Raw genomic sequence first — 25,529 nt, 5'->3', positions numbered from 1 at the left:
GGGGGGTACACAGAGTCTCACTCTGTCAGCCTGGGTAGAGTGCTGGGTAACCATCACAGCTCACAGCAACCTCAAACTATTGGCCTCAGGCAGTCCTCTTGCCTAAGCCTCCTGAGTAGCTGAGACAGTAGGCACCTGCCACAATGCCTGGCTAGTTTCTTTTTTAGTAGAGACAGGGTCTCGCTTTTGCTCAGGTTGGTCTCAAAGTCCTGAGCTCAGATGATCCTCCTTGGTTTCCCAGAGTGCTGGGATTACAGGTGTGAGCCATCATGCCTGTGGCCTAATTACAGATTAAATTTGAAGGTAAAATAGTGACAAAGATTTTTTAATAAAGATCATTACATCCAAATGATTGACAGATAAGATTTTCAGTAAGCTGTAGTAGCAGGATGGGCTGACACTGCAGTGGTCATCTAGACTCAGGGAAGCCTTTATTCAGAGGGTCCCCCTGGTGTCCTGGCCTTGGTAGTCTTTAAAGTGCCCCAGGGGATTCTGACCTGCATCCAAAGCTTAAGCAATTCTCTTGCCTCAGCCTTCCAAGTAGCTGGGACTACAGGAACCTGCCACAATCCCTGGCTGTTTTTTTTTTTTTTTTCCTAGAGATGAGGTCTGGATCTGGCTCAGGCTTGTCTCGATCCGGTGAGCTCAGGCAATCCACTTGACTCGGCTTCCCAGAGTGCTGGGGTTACAGGCGTGAGCCACTGCGCCTGGCCTGAATGTGAAGATTTCAGGGGTCAGGCATGGTGGTTGGGCATAAAAGCTTGAAATGTATATTGTTAGGTTGAGAAAAATGTTAACTATTATTTTTTTCCTCGTTGGATATTCCCACTCATGTTCTTATTCAAAGAGTCCAGTTTAAAATTTAGATGTTTGTTTTGAAGATGATGAATGCCTATATGATGACTCGATGAAAAGAAATTCAAACCAAAATCTTCAGTGGTAAGAAAAAATATTTTTTAAAAAGTAGACTTTGAGACAGGACAGATAAATTTGGTACAAGTAAAATAGTACATTCAAATGTATTATATCTAAGAGCCATTATAGGCTCATTAAGGAACTGATCTCAAAAGTTAACATTTTATACCTGTATCCACAGATACTCACTGAGCATGGTAAGGTAGGTGCTGGGGTGTGACAGCAAAACACAGGGCAAGTTTCTGCCCCCAGAGGGGCATATCGCCAGAGTTGGTTACACTGAGAAGTGACATGCAGGAAAGGTCCTCCCAGAGGGAAGACAGGGACACTGATAGTGAGATATGACACTGATAGTGAGATGTGAGGAAGAGGCAGGGAAAGAAAAGAGGGAAGCTTGGACATCCCAGCAGGATGTCCAAGGCCTGGGGTAGTAGCACCTGGGATGTGAGTGGAATCCACTTGCCTGGTGTGGGAGCAAGGTGTGCTTCAGCAGAGGTGGCCCACAGGACTCATGCAGAGGATGGGAGAGATGGGAGACAGAGTCTGAGAAGCGAGTTAGTGGAAAGGACAGGTAGAAGTGCGGTGATGACGGGCAGGAAACCAAGTAGGCAAGAAGAGGTAGGAGCTGGTGAGGACTGCAGCTTGCTGCCTGCGGAGAGACGAGAAGCACAGTTCTGAAGCTCTGTGCCCTTCACAGGTCTCTGGTTTTGAAACCGATTGCAGTTTTGCCTGGTTGCAGAAATGGCCGTCCTTAAGAAGACAAGGATGATCCTGATGAAGAACTTGACCTGAGATCTTGATCTTGAAAAGGGCACAAGGCGTGTTTTAAGTGTTGAAGTAGCTCCTTTAGCTTCTGCTGCCTTTCTTGAGTTTCATGAATTTTATCCTTTACTGCTATGAAAAAAAGAGTCATTTCAGATTATATTTGTTAGAAATAACATTCCATTTCTAGCCCCTTTCACTTGCAAGTTCAGAGTACACAGTATTTGTGCTTCAAATGAAAAGAATCCCCCCATGAATGAGAACTGGTTGGTTTATGCTTTGCTTCCCCTTGTTTCTGATTCAGGGTGGAATTCTAGCATTTATCACACGTAAAGCCACTCAGTAAAATCTTTACGATTTTTATATACATTTATGGCAGAACGAGTCCTTTTTGTGTATCTTTGGGAACTTAAAAATAGTGACTGTTGTTCATAGCAGCATAATTCACAATTGCAAAGACACAGAAACAACCCCCGTGCCCACTGATACCTGAATGTGCTATATGTAAACCATGGAGTATGACTCAGCCATCACAAACGGCACATAGGGTCTGTGTGACAACCCGAGTGGAACTGGAAACCACTCTTCTCAGTGAAACATCACAAGAATGGGAAACAAATACGGGTACTCAGTACCAAACTGGAAAGAATCCACCAACATGGTGCACGTGTAGAAGTAAACCTCAGTGAAAGTCAAGCTGGGGGGAGGGGAAAAATCACACCTGTAGGGTGAAAGGCACACTCACAATTCTGAATTTGCAAAAAAAAGAGAAAACAACATGTAAACAAACGTGTACCACCTAATATTCTGAAATTAAAAAAAATGATGAACAGCAAAAAAAAAAAAACGAAACCAAAAACCCAGTACTTGGGACCAGATCAAACTAAAAAGCTTTTGCACAGCCAAGAACACAGTAAGTAAAGAAAGCAGACAGCCCTCAGAATGGGAGAAGATATTTGCAGGTTATGTCTCCGACAAAGGTCTGATAACCAGAATCCACAGAGAACTCAAACATATTAGCAAGAAAAGAAAAAGTGATCCCATCTCAGGCTGGGTAAGGGACTCGAAGAGAAACTTCTCTGAAGAAGACAGGCACAGGGCCTACAGACAATGAAAAAATGCTCATCATCCTTAATCATCAGAGAAATGCAAATCAAAAATACTTTGAGATATCATCTAACTCCAGTAAGATTAGCCCATATCACAAAATCCCAAGACCAGAGATGTTGGCGTGGATGTGGAGAAAAGGGAACACTTCTACACTGCTGGTGGGAATGCAAATTAATACATTCCTTTTGGAAAGATGTTTGGAGAACACTCAGATCTAAAAATAGACCTGCCATTCAATCCTATAATTCGTCTACTAGGTATATACCCAGAAGACCAAAAATCACATTAGAACAAAGATATTTGTACCAGAATGTTTATTGCAGCCCAATTCATAATTGCTAAGTCATGGAAAAAGCCCAAGTGCCCATCGATCCATGAATGGATTAATAAATTGTGGTATATGTATACCATGGAATATTATGCAGCCTTAAAGAAAGATGGAGACTTTACCTCTTTCATGTTTACATGGATGGAGCTGGAACATATTCTTCTTAATAAAGTTTCTCAAGAATGGAAGAAAAAGTATCCAATGTACTCAGCCCTACTATGAAACTAATTTACGGCTTTCATATGAAAGCTATAACCCAGTTATCACCTAAGAATATGGGGAAGGGGGAGGATGGGTGCAGGGAGGGTGATTGGTGGGATTACACCTACGGTGCATCTTACAAGGGTACATGTGAAACTTACTAAATGTAGAATATAAATGTCTTAACACAATAAGAAAATGCCAGGAAGGCTATGTAAACCAGTGTGATGAAAATATGTCAAATGATCTATAAAACCAGTGTATGGTGTCCCAGGATTGAATTAACGTACACAGCTGTGATTTAATAAAAACAAACCAGCACTGTGTAATCTGCATGCTATACTGTATCCAGATGGTAACTGGAGAGAGGATGGGGCTAGAACATCAAGGATAAGGGCAAGTCTTCCATAAAAGTGCATTTAATTTTTAACATCACGTAAAAGCATTAGGCTTTTAGTGTGGAAACTCAGGAAGAAGTTACTTTTGGCCTCATAAATAATGAATAGTACTCAGTGGCAACATAATTTTTTAAAGCCTCAAAATCGAACGGTTTTTAAAATGTATAGATGCATAATCTTTCTCAGAATAAATGCTGCCTATAGTTAAGGTGAAACATTAGTAAGCCTAAACTAATTAAGTCTTTATCAATCGGGGTCTAAAAGTTAAGCCTTTTGGCTGGGTGTGGTGGCTCACACCTACAATCCTAGCACTCTGGGTGGCCAAGGTGGCTGGATTGCCTAGCTCAGGAGTTTGAGACCAGCCTGTGCAAGAGCGAGACTGTTTCTAACTAAAAAAGAAAAACTAGCCGGATGTTGTAACAGGTACCTGCAGTCTCAGTACTCAGGAGGCTGAAGTAAGAGGAATGCTTGGGCCCAAGAGTTTGAGGTTGCTGTGATCTATGATGCCAGCCACTCTACCCAGGGGGACAGAGTAAGATTATCTCAAAAAAAAAAAAAAAAAAAGCCATGCCTGGTGGCTCAAGCCTGTAATCCCAGCACTTGGGAGGCCGAGGCAAGTGGATTGCCTGAGCTCACAGGTTCCAGAGCAGCCTGCGCTAGAGTGAGACTCGCCTCTAAAAATAGCCAAGTGGAGCGGCACCTGTGGCTCAAGGAGTAGGGTGCTGTCCCCATATACCAGAGGTGGCAGGTTCAAACCCGGCCCTGGCCAAAAACTGCAAAAAATAAAAATAGCCAAGTGTTATGGCAGGTGCCTGTAGTCCCAACTACTTGGGAGGTTGATGCAAGAGAATGGCTTGAGCCCAAGAGTTGGCGGGCGCTGCCAGCTATTCCACCATGGCACACTTCCAAGGGTGACAAAGTGAGATTCTGTCTCAAAAAAAAAAAAGTTAAGCCTCTTAGGTGGGTCCTCGTGCATTTGCAAGTCCTGTCTTGGGGTAGGGGGTGGTGTTCTGCTGTTCCCCCCAAACACTGTGCTATTACATAGGCTCCCAGCCAGCCTGTCCAATTGGGGAGGTATGGTATGTCCCACTGTGTAACTTTTACAAGAAAGAAAAACACAGGTGAAGGTCCCTTACAAATTAATGGTTTTAGAAAAAGATCTTAAAGGTTGCTTAAAAAACAAAACAATACTAGATACTTCCATTAGCAGACATCTTCCACAGACTGTTAGACACTATGTTTAGTAGATTTTAAAAAGATACTTTTTCTGCTGATTATAAAATTCAAACAGGGCTCAACTCCTGTAGCTCAGTGATTAGTGCACTGGCCACATATACCGGGGCTGGCGTGTTCAAACCCGACCCAGGCCTGCTAAACAATGACAACTACAACCAAAAAATAGCTGGGCGTTGTGGTGGGCGCCTGTAGTCCCAGCTACTTGGGAAGCTGAGGCAAGAGAATTGCTTGAGCCTAAGAGTTTGAGATTGCTGTGAGCTGTGACGCCACTGCAGTCTACCGAGGGCGACAAATTGAGACTCTGTTTCAATGAAATGAAATAATAAACTAAAAATAAAATAATTAAAATTCAAACAGAAATGGGTAAAAGAAAGAAAGCCAATTAGAAAGGTTATATTTGTTGGGCGGCACCTGTGGCTCAGTGAGCAGGGCTCCGGCCCCATATACCGAGGGTGGCAGGTTCAAACCCAGCCCCAGCCAAACTGCAACAACAACAACAACAAAATAGCTGGGCGTTGTGGTGGGTGCCTGTAGTCCCAGCTACTCGGAAGGCCGAGGCAAGAGAATCGCCTAAGCCCAGGAGTTGGAGGTTGCTGTGAGCTGTGTGAGGCCACGGCACTCTACCGAGGGCAATAAAGTAAAACTCTGTCTCTACAAAAAAAAAAAAAAAGAAAGATTATATTTGTTGAGACAGGGATAGGAGCTGATGTTTTCAGTGTCCTAATATTTGCTGGATAGATGAATGTAACTGTATTAGTTGTGTTGTGCAACTTCACGGGGGACCCCGACACCTAATTCTAGGAGGCTCTGCACACCCTGCCCAGCCTTGACAAAAGAGGTGAGAACAGGCCAGGTGGGGTGGCTCATGCCTGTAATCCTAGCCTTGGAAAGCCAAGGCAGGTGGATTTGCCTGAGTTCATGGGTTCGAGACCAGCTTGAGCCAGAGCAAGACTCCATCTCTACTGAGGCAAGAGGATCACTTGAGCCCAAGAGTTGGAGGTTGCTGTGAGCCATACGGCGCTTTAGCCAGGGTGATAGCTTGAGACTCCGTTTCGAAAAAAAAAAAAAAGAGGTCAGAACAGACTATATTAATAAGGGGAAATTCAGCTTGTCTTGATGGCATCTTAACGCTGAAAGTATTCAATTAATGAATGGTTGATACTTTATAAAGTATATCTTCCTCTCCAAATTCACAACAGCTTTCTTCTACAAAAATTTCTTGGTGTTTTGTTTGTTTTCTTTTCTTTTTTATGAGACGGAGTCTCATTCTGTTTCCCTGGGTAGCGGCTCCTGGCATTGTAGCTCACAACAACCTCCAACTCTTGGGCTCAAGAGATCCTCCTGCCTTAGCCTCCCGAGTAGCTGGGACTACAAGTGTGTACCACTATACCCTGCTAGTTTTTTTAATTTTAGTAGAGACAGGGTCTTTCTCTTAGGCAGGTTTTGAACTCCTGAGCTCAAGCAATCCACCCACCTTGGCCTTCCAGAGTACTGGGATTACAGGTGTGAGCTACTTTGCCCAGCCTCATTTTTTTCTAATAAACTTTTAGAATCTGTCACAACCCTCCATTCTCTGGGGAGATTAGATTTAAATTTGTATATTACTGTTGGAACAACTGAAATTTTTATATAGTTTACCAAGTGAGAAGGGGGCAGCTGCGGGATGGTTTACCACAGCTGAACACCTCTTCCCTGAACCACAGGTGTGCCAGAGTACTCTTCAAGCTTGGAATCAACTTATTTCTCCTTTTTTAATGAGTTTTTTTCTGATTACAGAAGTATTTGTGTATATATAGAAACTATGAAAAATACAACATAGCACCAAAAGAAGGGGGGTGAAAATCAGTAACCCAACCACCTACAGATGCCTACTGTCCCCTTGGGTGTGGTGTTTCTGTGTGCATGTGTATCTATATATATTTTTTTCTCTTCTGTGAATGGTGAGGGCATTACATTTTGTAATGGACTTTTTTCAATTAACAAAACAACATTCTTAGAAATGTAATTTTTTTCACCGTTATATTATTTCAATAACTATACCTGATTGAAAATTTGGCAGTGTGTCTTCAAACAATCTACAGTCAAAAAGTGAAGTTGCAATTTCTTCATATTCTGTAGAGAGAAAAACATTTCAATATTTATTGTAATTTTAATAATTTATAGGAACAAAAACTCCTCAGAAAATACCCCAAATAGGGAAAAGTAAAGAGTCTGGTGTGGCACTGAGTGTCAGACGGGGCAGCACAGCACACAGGGGACCTGCTGCAAATCCGCTCTCAGCATTTCCACTGAGTCGGACCTGGGGGTGGGAGCAGGTTTGGCCTGTGCTGTCACAAGCCCTGCAGGGGATTCTCAGGTGCACTGAAGTTTGAAAAGTGCTTGGTCTAGAGAAAATAAGAAATAAAACAGTAATGAAAGAGCTTTTGGAAATGTTTACTCTTGATTTCACTTTTGAGCTTTGTTCTGTAGAAAGTAATTAACCTTCAGAAAAAAAAAGTAATTCCCTTCAAATAAGCACAGGCTTATGTCGTTGTCTACATTATCGACTATTAAGCTTTTCCTTGTGAAATAACTGTATAATAAAGTTTTTGAGCTCATGATACAAGTTAATAGGAAGATGAAGCAGCTGTACTCCTGCATGTGTAAACAGAGCCTCAGCTTCCCAAAGAGCTCTTTAAGAAAGAGACTTCTGCCAGGCAAAGTGGCTTACTTTGTAATCCCAGCACTCTGCAAGGCCGAGGCAGGTGGATCACCTGAGCTCAGAAGTTCGAGACCAGCCCGAGTAAGAGTGAGACCCCATCTCTAAAAAATAGCCGGGCACTGTGGTGGGTGCCTGCAGTCACAGCTACTCACGAGGCAGAAGCAAGAGAATCATTTGAGCCCAGGAGTTTGAGGTTGCTGTGAGCTATGACACTATAGCACTCTACAGAGGGTGACAAAGTGAGACTCTGTCTCAAGAAAAAAAAAAAGAAAAAAGTCTCTGAGAAAGTTCATATTTAACTCAATTAAACACCAATGAGGATATTAAAATTCCTTCTATACTTTAAACTCTGAGTTAACATTATAAAAAGAGGATAGTTGGTTTACACGGAATAGAAATGGAGTTAAATAAAAACTGTGTCAACACCAGATCTCAGGTTTCCACAGCACGCAGGCAGGGTGATGGGGTGCAGGCTCTACCTGGCCCAGTCTCTCACCAGCCAACCTGTTATGCACCTCTGGAAAACATCACTATCCAGGACATCAGGGTGCTTGCGACAAAATCACAGAGTTTGAATTACCCACATCCTGTTGATTTCTAAAAGCCAGTAAATGTGGCACAATGGTTTTTATTAAAGAATGAGATAAAGGAAAGGGAAAGAGATAGCATGGAAAGAACACGCATCTTTCTTTTCCTTGGTGTGCTCTTGTTTTCCATCCAGGTCTGCGAGAAGACTCTCCCCTTGGAAGCACTGCCCCTCCAGTACCTGACTCTGAAGGAGTCCCCTCCGTGAGTCTGTGCTGAATCAGATGAAGTCTGTCTACTAGTTCTTCAAATAAGTCACTGAGAAGCCCTGCTTCTTTACATTTCTTAAGAAAAAGAACTTTCACAACTGCATCTAAGAATGAGAAAAACGCTTTAGGAAATGGTCTGCCCAGGGTGGCAGAGTCAGAACTCTGTCTCAAAAAAAAAAAAAAAAAAAAAAAAGACATTGTAACAAGAATGCATCCATTTTAGAAAAAAATAGCACCCTCCTACCCAGACTCCTGCAGTGCTTCAAGGCCAGAGTTCCTAGAAACGCTGTACCCACAGACTGGCCCGCAGTAGGGGTATGCCCATAATTCTGACTGGCACAAGAGGCCAGCCCCGGTGGTACACCCACTGCAGCCTCACCAACATCAACCAGAAGAGGATGACTCCGCCACTGCCCCAGTCCCGCTATACTGATCAGGCTGAGCAAGCTGACCCCTGGTCAGACTCCACTCTTCTCTTTCCTCTAAGGACGCCATTCCTTATCCCTGGACTGGCCGCCTCTCCTTGCAGACCCTCAACTCTGTCTCTATGCCGAAATCTCTGAACTACAATTATAGATGAAGAAAACGGGACCAACTTTGGAATACATGGGTGGACATTGTTATAAGTACGGTATGTTGGTCATATCTGGTATAGACATCACTCAGCGAACCTGTGTATCTGCCATCCTCGGCCTTCATCCTGGCAGGTGGCTAGGAGAGAAAAGCAAGATTACATTGAGTTTGATGCTGACATTCAATACTTCATGAAATGAAAACCAGTCTGCTGTGTGCAATGAAATGACATTCCCGTGATGAGAATCATGCCCCACATTCCCATGTGGATGTAAACATCAAATGTATAATAAAACATTGTGTTTGATGAGCACCTCTCCTACAAACAGGAAGAGGGGAAGGTCATTGGCTCGTACGAATTTTGATGATATGAGCTGATGTGTAGACTGAAATCTCCAAAATATTTCCATATTTCACAGATTATAGTCCAGAAGTTTATAAGAATTGCAGATTAGGTCAAGTGTAGATCAGGTGGCTGGGACCTGCTTGGCTATGGAAGAATGACGGTAACCTCTGCCTGGTACAGACTTTAAGCACCGGATAGGGTCAGATGCTCTCACTAATTTGACGTTGGGATGCTTTATAGATGCTGTTGTATGTCACCTCCTCAAAGGTGTGGGCTTGGAACTTCCAGCTTCTCATTAATACTCCTATCATGATGGGTGTATCATCTACAAGTTACCTAAGGCCTTGCTCAATATGGGATAGAAGGTCTATCTAGGCTGAGAACATAAGTGAAGAGGAATGTTATAATAAATGCTCTTTATTCAAATGATTTGGAAAGTACTTTCCATCTGAAATCCATAATGGTTTGAATAAGGGCTCTATATGAAGAATTTTAAAGCTATAAAAATTAAGTCAAATCACCTGTCCGGGAGTGTCTGCCGAAAGACATTGCTTCTTTCCTCTTTTACTTTTCACTCCTGGATTCTCAGCTAAAAATATAAATCATGAGAAAATTGTAATCCATAATGGAAAATATTACTGTTTGACCACGTAAAATACAAAACTAATTGGGGGAGGCCGGCTCTCGGTCTCACTCTGTTGTCTGCGCTGCAGTGCAGTAGTGTCAGCCTCGCTCACTGCTACCTCAACCCTGTGCTCAGGCAATCCTCTTAGCTCAGCCTCCTGAGTAGCTGGAACTACATGTGCTCGCCATGTCCAGCTGGTTTCTCTACTTTTTGTAGCACTACGGTCTTGCTTTTGCCAGGCTGGTCTGGCACTCCTGACCTCAAGCCAGGTCTTGCCTGGGCTTCCCCAAGTGCTAGGATTACACATATGAGCCACAGTGCCCAGCCAAATATAAAACTCTTATGTACCAAAAGTTATTAACAAAGTCAAAAGATACAGTAAACTTGGGTGGCGCCTGTGGCTCAGTCGGTAGGGCTCAGTCGGTAGGGCCCCATATACCGAGGGTAGTGGGTTCAAACCCGGACCCGGCTGAACTGCAACCAAAAAATAGCTGGGCGTTGTGGCGGGTGCCTGTAGTCCCAGCTACTTGGGAGGCTGAGGCAAGAGAATCGCTTAAGCCCAGGAGTTGGAGGTTGCTGTGAGCTGTGTGATGCCACGGCACTCTACCGAGGGCAATAAAGTGAGACTCTGTCTCTACAAAAAAAAAAAAAAAGATACAGTAAACTTAAGGCTAAACATTTGTAGCACAGATGGTAAAAGGTAAAATTTTTTAAATATAAAAAGATCTTAAAAGTTGGCTCGGCACCTGTGGCTCAAGTGGCTAAGGCACCAGCCACATACACCTGAGCTGGTGGGTTCGAAGCCAGCCCAAGCCCACCAAACAACAATGACGGCTGCAACCAAAAAATAGCTGGGCGTTGTGGCGGGCGCCTGTAGTCCCAGCTACTTGGGAGGCGGAGGCAGGAGAATCGCTTGAGCCCAAGAGTTGGAGGTTGCTGTGAGCTGTGATGCCACAGCACTCTACCCAGGGTGACAGCTTGAGGCTCTGTCTCAAAAAAAAACCTTTGAAGTTAATATAGGTTCAGCATCCATAGCACAGTGGCTATAGCACCGGCCACATGCACCGAGGGTTCAAACCTGGCCTGGGCCAGCTAAACAACAACAACTACAACAAAAAAATAGTCGGGTTGTGGTGGGCGCCAGTGGTCCCAGCTACTTGGGAGGCTGAGGCAAGAGAATCACTTAAGCCCAAGAGTTTGAGGTTGCTGTGAGCTGTGACACCATGGCACTCTACCAAGGGTGACATAGTGAGACTCTGTCTCAAAAAAAAAATGTTAATACAAATCCAGGCACTCTGGGAGGCTGAGGTGGGTGGATTGCTTGAGCTCAGGAGTTCAAGTCCAGCCTGAGCAAAAGCAAGACCCCATCTCTACTAAAAATAGAAAAACTAGCTAAGTATTGTGATATGTGCCTGTAGTCTCAGCTACTGGGGAGGCTGAGGCAAAAAGATCACTTGAGCCTGAGAGTTTGAGGGTTTGAGGTCACTGTGAGCTATGACACAATATCCAGGGTGACAGAGTGAGACTGTCTCAAAAAAAAGGAAAGGAAAAGAAGAAAATGAACAAATCAGGTCACAAGAAAATAAATATAATTAATGAAGAGATATGGGAATGCACTTGGTTTCCCCCCTAAGTAAAGATATGCAAGGTAAAACATTCTTCACCTATCAGACTGATGAAGATGTTTAACGTGTTTGCAAGAATTTGGGCAAATGGTGCAGCCTCTTTGGAGGATAATGAGCCAGTAGTCATCCAGAGATTCACTGTTTATGTTCTTTCACCCAGCAATTTTACTTACAGGAAGTTTCCCTAATAGTATAGTTACACAGAGACACAAAGATATATAGAGAACATTAACTACAGTATTATCGTAACAGGAAAAAGGAGAAATAACCTAAATGTTCATCAAGCAGAGAAACAGTCCGATTGTGTTACAGCTACACAACAAAATACTATGAAGCCTTTTAAAAATGAGTTAGAGTCCATTTGTACTGATAGGGAAGTATCTGTAAGCCATACAGGAAGTGAAAAAAGCAAAGTGTAACAGTAGGTATGTTCATCTACACAAAAAAGTTGTAGAAACCTTCAAAAGAAACAATTTCCTAGAGGGAGAGGATTCATTTTAGACAGTGTTATAATCTGTTTTTTAAACCTAATAGTGTGGGCTGGGCGAGGTGGCTCAAGCCTGTAATCCCAGCACTTGGGAGGCCGAGGCAGGTGGATTGCCTCAGCTCACAGGTTGGAGACCAGCCTTAGCCAGAGCAAGACCTCATCTCTAAAAACAGCCGGGCGTTGTGGCAGGTGCCTGTAGTTCCAGCTACTTGGGAGGCTGAGGTAAGAGAATCACTTAAGCTCAGGAGTGAGCTGACACCATGGTACCCTACCAAGGGTAACAAAGTGACACTCTGTTTCTAAATAAATAAATAAAAATAAACCTAATAATGATAATGTCTTCTTTTCCTGTTAATAATTGCTGTTTGAGGGCGGCGCCTATGGCTCAGTGAGTAGGGCGCCGGCCCCATATGCTGAGGGTGGCGGGTTCAAACCCAGCCCCGGCCAAACTGCAACAAAAAAAATAGCCGGGCGTTGTGGTGGGCGCCTGTAGTCCCAGCTGCTCGGGAGGCTGAGGCAGGAGAATTGCCTAAGCCCAAGAGTTAGAGGTTGCTGTGAGCCGTATGACGCCACTCTATCCGAGGGCGGTACAGTGAGACTCTGTCTCTACAAAAAAAAATAATTGCTGTTTGAAAGCAGTATTTCAGGCCAGGCGAGATGACTCATGCCTGTGATCCGAGGAGGATGGACTGCCCGAGCTCACAAGGTTGGAGACCAGCCTGAGCCAGTGTGAGACCCTGTCCGTCTCTAAAAATAGCCGGGCGTTGTGGCGGGCGCCTGTAGTCCCAGCTGCTCGGGAGGCTGAGGCAGGAGAATCGCTTGAGCCCAGGAATTTGAGGTTGCTCTTAGCTATGACTCCACAGCACTCTACAGAGGGTGACAAAGTGAAACTCTGTCTCCAAAAAAAAGCAGTATTTTTCATAGTATTTCCTGATGAATTAAAAGGGTAATGACAGAAAAATGAGGGTAGAGACACCATTTAGAGAGTGTTGTTTACCACCATAAAATGCAGCTGGTGGGACATGGAACTGTCTTTTCCAAAGAGGTCCTGATTGCAGGTCGCAGCAAATATGCCGGATGTGGGCCTGCCAAGGCACTGCTGCCCCAGCAGTGCACCCCGCAACTCCACAGAGGCAAGTCTCAGTTTGCCTTAATTAGAACTCAGATGCTAACTGTACATTCTTAGGAGGTTTTCATTCCGGGAATGTGCAGCACTTTGTTAATTTTAATCTACTGAAAATTCTAACATAGAAGAGCAGTGGGCACAAAAGTCAATGCTTTTTAGGTGCAGTGAGGGTAAAAGACGTCAGAGAATGGCCTGGAGAAAACAGGTCTCATTGACAACCAAGAAAAATCACTCAATTACATGCTACAGAAAGAAACTCACAGTTTTATAGCTATGCAAAATTTGAACTTTCAAAACTTCGTATTTTAGGCAGGGCATGGTGGCTCACGCCCGTAATCCTGGCGCTCTGGGAGGCTGAGGCGGGGGGATTGCTAGAGCTCAGTTCGAGACCAGTCTGAACAAGAGTCTATCTCTACTAAAAATAGAAAAACGGAGGCAAGAGGATCGCTTGAGCCCAATAGCTTGAGGTTGTACTCTGCCCAGGAGACAGAGTGAGATTCTGCCTCAATAAAAACAAATAAAAAGCAAAAAATCCCTGCATTTTAATTCAATAAGGCTGTTAAATCAGGCTATTCCTCCTCTTAACCTAAATGTATTTTTTTTTTTTTTGAGGCAGTGTATGTCGCCCTCAGTAGAGTGCCGTGGCGTCACACAGCTCACAGCAACCTCAAACTCTTGGGCTTACATGATTCTCTTGCCTCAGCCTCCCAAGTAGCTGAGACTATAGGCACCCGCCACAACTCCCGGCTATTTTTTTTTTGTTGCTGCTGTTGTTTCAGCTGTCATTGTTTAGCTGGCCCGGGCTGGGTTCGAACCAGCCAACCTTGGTGCAGTGGCTGGCGCCGTAATCACTGTGCTCCAGGTGCCGAGGCTGTGCTTTTTTTTCTTTTTTTGAGACAGGGTCTGGCTCTGTCACCCAGGTTAGAGTGCCGTGGCATCATTTTGGCTCACAGCAACCTCAAACTCTTGTACTCAAGTGATCCTCCTTCCTTAGCCTCCCAGGTAGCTGGGACTACAGACTCCTGTTACTATCCCCGGCTAGTTTTTCTTGCTGTTGTGCAAGCTGGTCTCAAACTCGTAAGATCAAGGGATCCTCTCACCTTGGCCTCCAGAGTGCTAGAATTATAGGCATGAGCCACTGCTTCTGGCCTCAATGTACCTTTCTTTAAACCCACAGTACTGAATTTTAGAAACTTACCACAATGAGTGCTGTCCAGTGATTTAGGAGCATGTTGTTGGCATAACAATCTGAAAATAGGCAATTTCAAACATTTCAAAGAATTATAAAATATTTTTATTTACAGTTTTCAAATATTATGTCTGTCTTGATTTTAAAAGGTACTACCTATTTTGCATGATGGCTTCACCTTAAATATTTACTTTTAAAAGGCTGTGTAAGCCTGTGTAAAATTAGTGATCCACATCAAGTGTAGACAGAGACTCTTTCAGACGTCTCTGCTCTCTGAGCCTTCAGAAGATCACTGTGTTCCTCTGAGGAGGGAGTGCTGATTAGACTGTCTTGAACACCAGTAGTTCATGTACAGCAGTCAAGAGGATTTACTGTATAAAGATACTTAAAGGTCCAGTATCTTCTAAGGCAGGCAGATTTCCGTTGGACTACACAAAATTCTGCCGATTTTCAACAATAAACAACACAAAATTGCATGCATTAATTTAGGGAAAAACAGTTTTCAAAATCAACAGGTTGGTCAGGCACGGTGGCTCTCGCCTGTAATCCCAGCACTCTGGGAGGAACAGGCGCGTGAACTGCCTCAGCTTACAAGTTCGAGACCAGCCTGAGCCAGAGTGAGACCCTGTCTCTAAAAATAGCCAGGCGTTGTGGAGGGTGCCTACAGTCCCTGCTACTCAGCAGGCTGAGGCAAGAGGATCACTTGAGCCCAAGAGTTTGAGGTTGCTGTGAGCTATGACACCACAGCTCTCTACCAAGGGTAACAAAGTGAGAGTCTGTTTCAAACAAACAAAAAAATCAACAAGTGTCTCCCACAGGTCTTAGATTTGACCTACAAAGAGCCTAGAATTGATGGAAGAATGGTGTCTTCCAAAAAAAAGCAGCACAGCAGGAGAAACAGAGTGTATTTTAAGAAACTGCTGAGGTCCCATTTTCTCTCCAGCCTTTTTTCCTCCTCAGCCTCAGCTCATCTCCCTTCCTTTCCACATGGGTGGGGGTGAAGACGCCTCCTTGCCTCTGGGTACCTGTGGTTTCTTCCTATCACTTCCACTGGCCTCCCAGCAACACCCACTCAGAATTAGTCTCCCCCCTGCAACGTGGATTTTGGTATCTCTGAGCATTTTCATTTGCCAAGTGCTTAAATTTTTTGAAACTATTAAAAGTGTAGAAAATCTGAGGACAAACCCTAATGTTGCCCCTACTCCCCGCACCCACACTGTTGGCAATTCTCAAAGCTCTCTTCACGTGGACCCTCTCCTGCCCAGCCGTGCCATGTGCTTCCGCTGGCACTGACCGCCTTCTGCTTTGCCCTCCAAGTGATAACCTCTCTGAGATTCAGTCTATACCTTATCCTCCCCTGCCCTTTTTTGTTGTTGTTGTTTGTTTTGAAACAGGGTCTGGCTCTGCTGCCCAGGCTGGAGTACAGTGGTGTGATCATGGCTCATTTGCAACCCCAAACTCGTGGGCTCAAGCAATCCTCCCAAGTATCGCTTCCCAAGTATCGGGACTATAGGCATCACCACCATGCAGGGCTAATTTTTTTGGAGGGGTAGATATGAGGTCTCACTATGTTGCCAGTCTGCTCTCCAGCTTCTGGCCTCAGGTGATCCTCCTGCCTCAGCCTCCAGAGTGCTAGGATTGCAGGCCTGAGCCACAGCCCAGCCTCCCTTCTGTGTCTCAAAGCACCTAGCCAAGTGTCTCATATTCCACAGGCACTCAGAATGTTTAAATTCAATTAAAAAATGAATAAGTGTTCACCTGTTCTGTAATTAAAAAATGGAAAAAAAAAACCCTATTTTATTGAGTCCTTATGCATTAGTTCTACTAATGTGTGATCAATAGATTTTTTTTACACTTTAACAAGAATTTCACTCCTTTTTGTTTGATCCTGTGTTTTAGGTCAAGGTCACAATAAAACGAGCCTTCAGGAAGGTAAGTAACAAAAGTGAAATTCTATAGGTGGGCGTTGTGGCGGGCGCCTGTAGTCCCAGCTACTCAGGAGGCTGAGGCAAGAGAATCGCCTAAGCCCAGGAGTTGGAGGTTGCTGTGAGCTGGGTGAGGCCACGGCACTCTACCGAGGGCCATAAAGTGAGACTCTGTCTCTACAAAAAAAAAAAAAAAAAAGTGAAATTCTAAAAATATAACAACCCACAAGTCTTAACAAGTCAAATACAAAAATGAGTACAAAATTACCATATTTACACATTTCTTTTCTAATGTCTCAAGCGACAGAATACCTGTGGAACTTTCTCATAATCAGATTTTACATTATTTAGCAAACTACTTCTAATGGTAGGCTTTCCCATGTTGAAAGTATGGCCCCAAGGCCTAAAGACAATTGGTGTGAAAAGCCCTGAGGCTCTGCTACTTACTAGCTGTGTGGGCTCTTGGGCTTACGCCATTCTCTTGCCTCAGCCTCCCGAGCAGCTGGGACTACAGGCGCCCGCCACAACGCCCAGCTAAGCATTTATAAAGCATTTAGAACTATGTCTAGCATAAAGCAAATGGTTGTTAAATAAATTAATAAAGCAGTGCCAGGAATACTAAGGCAAAATTAGGAGCATATGCCCACAGGGGGAGAAAGTCAGCTTCTAAATGGAATTTTTTAAAAATCACTTTAAAAGGCCAGGCTCGATGGCTCACACCTGTAATCCCAGCACTCTGGGAGGCTGAGGTGGGTGGATCAGCTGAGCGCAGGAGTTCAAGAGCAGCCTGAGCAAGAACAAGACCCCGTTTCTACTGAAAATTAGCTGGGCACTGTGGTGGGCACCTGGAGTCCCAGGTACTTGGGAGTCTGAGGCAGGAGGATCACTTGAACCCAGGAGTTTGAGATTGCTGTGAGGTAGGCTTATGGCATTCTAGCTTGGGCAACAGAGACTCTGTCTCAAAAAAAAAAAAAAAAATCACTTTAACAATGTAACAAATCAAAAAAAAAAGAAGTAATATAACAAATCTTGGCTGGGCACCTGTACTCAATGGTTAGGGCACTGGCCACATGCACCGGGGCTAGCGGGTTCGAACCCAGCGCAGACCTACTAAACAAACAAACAACAATGACAACAACAGAAAATAGCCAAGCATTGTGGCGGGTGCCTGTAGTCCCAGCTAATTGGGAGGCTGAGATGAGAGAATTGCTTGTGCCCAAGGGTTTGAGGTTGCTGTGAGCTGTGGGAGCTGTGACGCCACAGCACTCTACCCAGGGTGACAAAGTGAGACTCTCAAATAAAAAACAAAGAATGTAACAAATCTTGCAAAAATCGTATTTCAAACAATAAATGCTTTCCTAACACTAATCTTATTATTCAGAATGTTGTGATAAAAAAAAAATACATTTCGGGCGGCACCTGTGGCTCAGTGAGCAGGGCACCGGCCCCATATACCGAGGGTGGCAGGTTCAAACCCGGCCCCGGCCAAACTGCAACCAAAAAATAGACGGGCGTTGTGGCGGGCACCTGTAGTCCCAGTTGCTCGGGAGGCTGAGGCAGGAGAATCGCATAAGCCCAAGAGTTAGAGGTTGCTGTGAGCTGTGTGAGGCCACGGCACTCTACCCGAGGGCGGTACAGTGAAACTCTGTCTCTAAAAAAAAAAAAAAAAAAAAAATACATTTCACCGAGATTTAAAATGTTCAAGCAGGGGCGGCGCCTGTGGCTCAGTGAGTGGGGCGCCGTCCCCATATGCCGAGGGTGGCGGGTTCAAACCCAGCCCCGGCCAAACTGCAACCAAAAAATAGCCGGGCGTTGTGGCGGGCGCCTGTAGTCCCAGCTGCTCGGGAGGCTGAGGCAAGAGAATCACGTAAGCCCAAGAGTTAGAGGTTGCTGTGAGCCGTGTGACACCACGGCACTCTACCCGAGGGCGGTACAGTGAAACTCTGTCTCTACAAAAAAAAAAAAAAAACAGGAAAATGTTCAAGCAGAATCTGTGTACCTTCCCTCCCACAGTGGGAAGGGTTAACCTGGCTTTTCAACTTCAGACCATTTTCTTTTTTATTCCGTATCATAAATTTACGAAGGTCAAAAATGTTTCTAAGACTATTTGTTCCTTCACCCTTTTTCTGAGGCACTCACTGTCTTGCTCTGTCACCAGTTTAGACTGCAGTGGAGTCACCACAGCTCACTGCATCTTCAAACTCCTGGCCTCACGTAATCCTCCTGCCTCAGCCTCCAGAGTAGCTGGGACTACAGGCACCCACCACAATGGCCCGCTGTTTTTTTGCTGTAGTTGTCACTGTTGTTTGGCAGGCCCAGGCAGGGTCCAAATCCGCCACCCTCGATGTATGTAGCTGTGCTACGGGTGCCGAGCTGACACTAAATAATTATTGAAAGAAATGGGAAAAATTTAAAACTCAAAGGCAATACAAACGGTATATTTCTTTGAGGCCTTAATGATTAATTACTTGATACACAGTTTCTTTATCGCATTTAGTAGCTATTTGTAGGCAAGATGGTGGTGGTGACAAGTGGCTATTAATCACTATGACAGTAGGAAATGATGTTTATTCCATACACAGGGGCGGCGCCTGTGGCTCAGGGAGTAGGGCGCTGGCCCCACCCATATACTGGAGGTGGTGGGTTCAAGCCTGGCCCTGGCCAAAAAGTGCAATATATATATATATATATATAAAGATATTCCACACACAGATGGAAGGAGAAGCTGATGGCTTTAGAAGTAAGGGCCTTTGGGCGGCTCCTGTGGCTCAAGGAGTAGGGCGCCGGTCCCATATGCCGGAGGTGGCGGGTTCAAACCCAGCCCCGGCCAAAAAAAAAAAAAAAAAAAAGAAGTAAGGGCCTTTACCTGTTTTGTTTCTTACCCTTTTTGGCCATCGCTGCCACTATGACAAGCAATGCTTTCTACCAGGAAGAAAAGATGTAGGGAATTTTTTTTGTTTTTTTTGTAGAGAGAGTCTCACTTTATGGCCCTCGGTAGAGTGCCGTGGCCTCACACAGCTCACAGCAACCTCCAACTCCTGGGCTTAAGCGATTCTCTTGCCTCAGCCTCCCGAGCAGCTGGGACTACAGGGGGAATTTTTTTTTAAATGACAAAAACAACAAATGAGATGTTGCAAAGTCAGGTCACACACACACACACACACACACACCCGCTCCGCCCATCCCCCCACATCCCCCAAACCATGTTCTCATTTGAGAACTATTTACATGAAATTAGTTTTAAAAACCTCCTGTCTGATTCTAACCATTCCTTATCCCAGCCCCCCAACTGTGGTTTTTAAAATGTTTTTATTCAATACTTGTAAGTGCCTTTGGCTCCATCAGTTTGTAGAACTGTGTGGTCTTCCTTGGCACAGAAAAAGTGGTAAGATTTCTTGCACTTTCTCCTGTCGCACCCCACGGTAGCTCCCGTCTTATGACACAGGGCACATTTCTATAAGAGAATAGATTTTAATGAGTGAGCACCTGGTTTCTGCAATTTTTGTTAAAATTTGAAAACATCATTAACTATTATTTAAGTCAGCAGCCCTATATTCTTATTCTGGTTGTCATTAGCAGAATTTCACCCTCAGCTACAAACATTAGGGGTAGTTCTTTTATTTATTTATTTATTTTATTATTACTATTTTTTTTGAGACAGAGTCTTACTTTGTCACCCTCAGTAGCGCCCCTTGGCATCACAGCTCACAGCAACCTCAAAATCTTGGGCTCAAGTGATTCTCTTGCCTTAGCCTCTTGAGTAGCTGAGATTATAGGGGCCGTACCACGCCCAGCTATTTTTTTAGAGTGGGGGTCTCCCTCTTGCTCAGGCTGGTCTTAAATTCCTGAGCTCAAGCAATCCACCCACCTCGGCTTCCCAGAGTGTCAGGATTACAGGCATAAGCCACTATGTCCACCCCACCCCCCCCCCCCAAAAAAAAACCCTCAAGTAACAACAGTTTTTTTCTTGGTTCAATTTATTTGATCCCATGTTTGTTTGTTTGTTTTGCAGTTTATGGCTGGGACTGGGTATGAACCTGCCACCTCCAGCATATGAGGCCGGTGCCCTACTCCTTTGAGCCACAGGCACCGCCTGATCCCATGTTTTTATTGATGTTTATCTATCTATCTGGTCTATTTGGTGTTTGACAGAGGAGGGTGGTGTAGGGATAGTAAGGGAGACAGTATGTGTGGCCAGTGCAGCCTGTTAGGGGGAATCCTGCCAGGGCCCAGGCGGTTAGCGTCACGCTCTGGCTGAATGACCTGGAGCCACAGCACAGTCACTTTACTCACAGGAGATGCTCGCACAATGTCCCAATATCAGCACAGGTAAGTACAGAAATAGTTAAAGAAAATTCAAATATAGGTGAAAAATAAGATTATGACAAAGGTGGAATTTCAAATAGGTGCATACCACTATGATCGTTGATTTTGGTGGTGGTAGGGCAATTGGCTATGCATACAGGAAACAAAGCCAGATCTCCGCCTCAGAGTGTACTCCCGAATAGTCTCCCCATGGATAGAAACAAAGGTAGAGCTCCGCCTCAGAGTGTACTCCCGAATAGTCTCCCCATGGATAGAAACAAAGGTAGATCTCCACCTCATACTGTACTCCCAAATAGTCTCCCCATCGATAGAAACAAAGGTAGAGCTCCGCCTCATAGTGTACTCCCGAATAGTCTCCCCATGGATAGAAACAAAGCCAGATCTCCGCCTCATAGTGTACTCCGGAATAGTCTTCCCATGGATAGAAACAAAGGTAGATCTCCGCCTCAGAGTGTACTCCCAAATAGTCTTCCCATGGATAGAAACAAAGGTAGATCTCCGCCTAAGAGTGTACTCCCGAATAGTCTTCCCATGGATAGAAACAAAGGTAGATCTCCGCCTCAGAGTGTACTCCCAAATAGTTTCCCCATGGATAGAAACAAAGGGAGAGCTCCGTCGCATAGTGTACTCCCGAATAGTCTCCCCATGGATAGAAACAAAGGTAGATCTCCGCCTCATAGTGTACTCCCGAATAGTCTCCCCATGGATAGAAACAAAGGTAGATCTCCGCCTCATAGTGTACTCCCGAATAGTCTCCCCATGGATAGAAACAAAGGTAGATCTCCGTCTCAGAGTGTACTCCCGAATAGTCTCCCCATGGATAGAAACAAAGGTAGATCTCCGCCTCATAGTGTACTCCCGAATAGTCTCCCCATGGATAGAAACAAAGGTAGATCTCCGTCTCAGAGTGTACTCCCCAATAGTCTCCCCATGGATAGAAACAAAGGTAGATCTCCGCCTCAGAGTGTACTCCCAAATAGTCTCCCCATGGATAGAAACAAAGGTAGATCTCCGCCTCATAGTGTACTCCCGAATAGTCTCCCCATGGATAGAAACAAAGGTAGATCTCCGCCTCATAGTGTACTCCCGAATAGTCTCCCCATGGATAGAAACAAAGGTAGATCTCCGTCTCAGAGTGTACTCCCGAATAGTCTCCCCATGGATAGAAACAAAGGTAGATCTCCGCCTCATAGTGTACTCCCGAATAGTCTTCCCATGGATAGAAACAAAGGTAGATCTCCGCCTCAGAGTGTACTCCCGAATAGTTTCCCCATGGATAGAAACAAAGGGAGAGCTCCGTCGCATAGTGTACTCCCGAATAGTCTCCCCATGGATAGAAACAAAGGTAGATCTCCGTCTCAGAGTGTACTCCCGAATAGTCTCCCCATGGATAGAAACAAAGGTAGATCTCCACCTCAGAGTGTACTCCCGAATAGTCTCCCCATGGATAGAAACAAAGGTAGATCTCCGTCTCAGAGTGTACTCCCCAATAGTCTCCCCATGCATAGAAACAAAGGTAGATCTCCGTCTCAGAGTGTACTCCCCAATAGTCTCCCCATGGATAGAAACAAAGGTAGATCTCCGTCTCAGAGTGTACTCCCGAATAGTCTCCCCATGGATAGAAACAAAGGTAGATCTCCGCCTCAGAGTGTACTCCCGAATAGTCTCCCCATGGATAGAAACAAAGGTAGATCTCCGTCTCAGAGTGTACTCCCGAATAGTCTCCCCATGGATAGAAACAAAGGTAGATCTCCGTCTCAGAGTGTACTCCCCAATAGTCTCCCCATGGATAGAAACAAAGGTAGATCTCCGTCTCAGAGTGTACTCCCGAATAGTCTCCCCATGGATAGAAACAAAGGTAGATCTCCGTCTCAGAGTGTACTCCCGAATAGTCTCCCCATGGATAGAAACAAAGGTAGAGCTCCGTCGCATAGTGTACTCCCGAATAGTCTCCCCATGGATAGAAACAAAGGTAGATCTCCGTCTCAGAGTGTACTCCCAAATAGTCTCCCCATGGCTTAGAAACAAAGGTAGATCTCCGCCTCATAGTTAGTGTACTCCCGAAGAGTCTCCCCATGGATAGAAACAAAGGTAGATCTCCGTCTCAGAGTGTACTCCCCAATAGTCTCCCCATGGATAGAAACAAAGGTAGATCTCCGTCTCAGAGTGTACTCCCCAATAGTCTCCCCATGGATAGAAACAAAGGTAGATCTCCGTCTCAGAGTGTACTCCCGAATAGTCTCCCCATGGATAGAAACAAAGGTAGAGCTCCGTCTCAGAGTGTACTCCCCAATAGTCTCCCCAGGGATAGAAACAAAGGTAGATCTCCGTCTCAGAGTGTACTCCCCAATAGTCTCCCCATGGATAGAAACAAAGGTAGATCTCCGTCTCAGAGTGTACTCCCGAATAGTCTCCCCATGGATAGAAACAAAGGTAGATCTCCGCCTCAGAGTGTACTCCCGAATAGTCTCCCCAGGGATAGAAACAAAGGTAGATCTCCGTCTCAGAGTGTACTCCCCAATAGTCTCCCCATGGATAGAAACAAAGGTAGATCTCCGTCTCAGAGTGTACTCCCGAATAGTCTCCCCATGGATAGAAACAAAGGTAGATCTCCGCCTCAGAGTGTACTCCCGAATAGTCTCCCCATGGATAGAAACAAAGGTAGATCTCCGTCTCAGAGTGTACTCCCGAATAGTCTCCCCATGGATAGAAACAAAGGTAGATCTCCGCCTCATAGTGTACTCCCGAATAGTCTCCCCATGGATAGAAACAAAGGTAGATCTCCGCCTCAGAGTGTACTCCCGAATAGTCTCCCCATGGATAGAAACAAAGGTAGAGCTCCGTCGCATAGTGTACTCCCGAATAGTCTCCCCATGGATAGAAACAAAGGTAGATCTCCGCCTCATAGTTAGTGTACTCCCGAATAGTCTCCCCATGGATAGAAACAAAGGTAGATCTCCGTCTCAGAGTGTACTCCCGAATAGTCTCCCCATGGATAGAAACAAAGGTAGATCTCCGCCTCATAGTGTACTCCCGAATAGTCTCCCCATGGATAGAAACAAAGGTAGATCTCCGTCTCAGAGTGTACTCCCGAATAGTCTCCCCATGGATAGAAACAAAGGTAGATCTCCGTCTCAGAGTGTACTCCCGAATAGTCTCCCCATGGATAGAAACAAAGGTAGATCTCCGTCTCAGAGTGTACTCCCGAATAGTCTCCCCATGGATAGAAACAAAGGTAGATCTCCGCCTCAGAGTGTACTCCCGAATAGTCTCCCCATGGATAGAAACAAAGGTAGAGCTCCGTCGCATAGTGTACTCCCGAATAGTCTCCCCATGGATAGAAACAAAGGTAGATCTCCGCCTCATAGTGTACTCCCGAATAGTCTCCCCATGGATAGAAACAAAGGTAGATCTCCGCCTCAGAGTGTACTCCCGAATAGTCTCCCCATGGATAGAAACAAAGGTAGATCTCCGCCTCAGAGTGTACTCCCGAATATTCTCCCCATGGATAGAAACAAAGGTAGATCTCCGCCTCATAGTGTACTCCCGAATAGTCTCCCCATGGATAGAAACAAAGGTAGATCTCCGTCTCAGAGTGTACTCCCCAATAGTCTCCCCATGGATAGAAACAAAGGTAGATCTCCGTCTCAGAGTGTACTCCCGAATAGTCTCCCCATGGATAGAAACAAAGGTAGATCTCCGTCTCAGAGTGTACTCCCCAATAGTCTCCCCATGGATAGAAACAAAGGTAGATCTCCGTCTCAGAGTGTACTCCCCAATAGTCTCCCCATGGATAGAAACAAAGGTAGATGTCCGTCTCAGAGTGTACTCCCGAATAGTCTCCCCATGGATAGAAACAAAGGTAGAGCTCTGTCTCAGAGTGTACTCCCGAATAGTCTCCCCATGGATAGAAACAAAGGTAGAGCTCCGTCTCAGAGTGTACTCCCCAATAGTCTCCCCATGGATAGAAACAAAGGTAGATCTCCGTCTCAGAGTGTACTCCCCAATAGTCTCCCCATGGATAGAAACAAAGGTAGAGCTCTGTCTCAGAGTGTACTCCCGAATAGTCTCCCCATGGATAGAAACAAAGGTAGAGCTCCGTCTCAGAGTGTACTCCCCAATAGTCTCCCCATGGATAGAAACAAAGGTAGATCTCCGTCTCAGAGTGTACTCCCGAATAGTCTCCCCATGGATAGAAACAAAGGTAGAGCTCCGTCGCATAGTGTACTCCCGAATAGTCTCCCCATGGATAGAAACAAAGGTAGATCTCCGCCTCATAGTTAGTGTACTCCCGAATAGTCTCCCCATGGATAGAAACAAAGGTAGAGCTCCGTCTCAGAGTGTACTCCCGAATAGTCTCCCCATGGATAGAAACAAAGGTAGAGCTCCGTCTCAGAGTGTACTCCCGAATAGTCTCCCCATGGATAGAAACAAAGGTAGATCTCCGTCTCAGAGTGTACTCCCGAATAGTCTCCCCATGGATAGAAACAAAGGTAGATCTCCGCCTCATAGTGTACTCCCGAATAGTCTCCCCATCGATAGAAACAAAGGTAGATCTCCGTCTCAGAGTGTACTCCCGAATAGTCTCCCCATGGATAGAAACAAAGGTAGATCTCCATCTCAGAGTGTACTCCCGAATAGTCTCCCCATGGATAGAAACAAAGGTAGATCTCCGCCTCATAGTGTACTCCCGAATAGTCTCCCCATCGATAGAAACAAAGGTAGATCTCCGCCTCAGAGTGTACTCCCAAATAGTCTCCCCATGGATAGAAACAAAGGTAGATCTCCGTCTCAGAGTGTACTCCCCAATAGTCTCCCCATGGATAGAAACAAAGGTAGATCTCCGTCTCAGAGTGTACTCC

At 45.0% G+C, this 25,529-nt stretch overlaps 1 protein-coding gene across 1 annotated transcript in view; it reads right to left on the bottom strand.

Moving 5' to 3' along the window:
• Positions 1-315: 315 nt before the first annotated feature.
• SETDB2 (SET domain bifurcated histone lysine methyltransferase 2) overlaps positions 316-25,529 on the bottom strand; it is a 112,891-nt gene continuing 87,677 nt past the window's right edge. The window contains exons 13-19 of the mRNA XM_053563744.1: positions 19,662-19,795; positions 14,426-14,475; positions 9,886-9,953; positions 9,117-9,156; positions 8,418-8,549; positions 6,991-7,062; positions 316-1,809 (exon numbers count right to left, since the gene is read on the bottom strand). Of these exons, the coding sequence (XP_053419719.1) occupies positions 1,667-1,809; positions 6,991-7,062; positions 8,418-8,549; positions 9,117-9,156; positions 9,886-9,953; positions 14,426-14,475; positions 19,662-19,795 (639 nt within the window). The 3' untranslated portion in view covers positions 316-1,666. The remainder of the gene's footprint in view (positions 1,810-6,990; positions 7,063-8,417; positions 8,550-9,116; positions 9,157-9,885; positions 9,954-14,425; positions 14,476-19,661; positions 19,796-25,529) is intronic.

Source organism: Nycticebus coucang, chromosome 15, assembly GCF_027406575.1.
Source record: "Nycticebus coucang isolate mNycCou1 chromosome 15, mNycCou1.pri, whole genome shotgun sequence".
Classification (NCBI taxonomy): Eukaryota; Metazoa; Chordata; class Mammalia; order Primates; family Lorisidae; genus Nycticebus; species Nycticebus coucang.
This window is presented reverse-complemented; position numbering and strand designations above follow the sequence as displayed.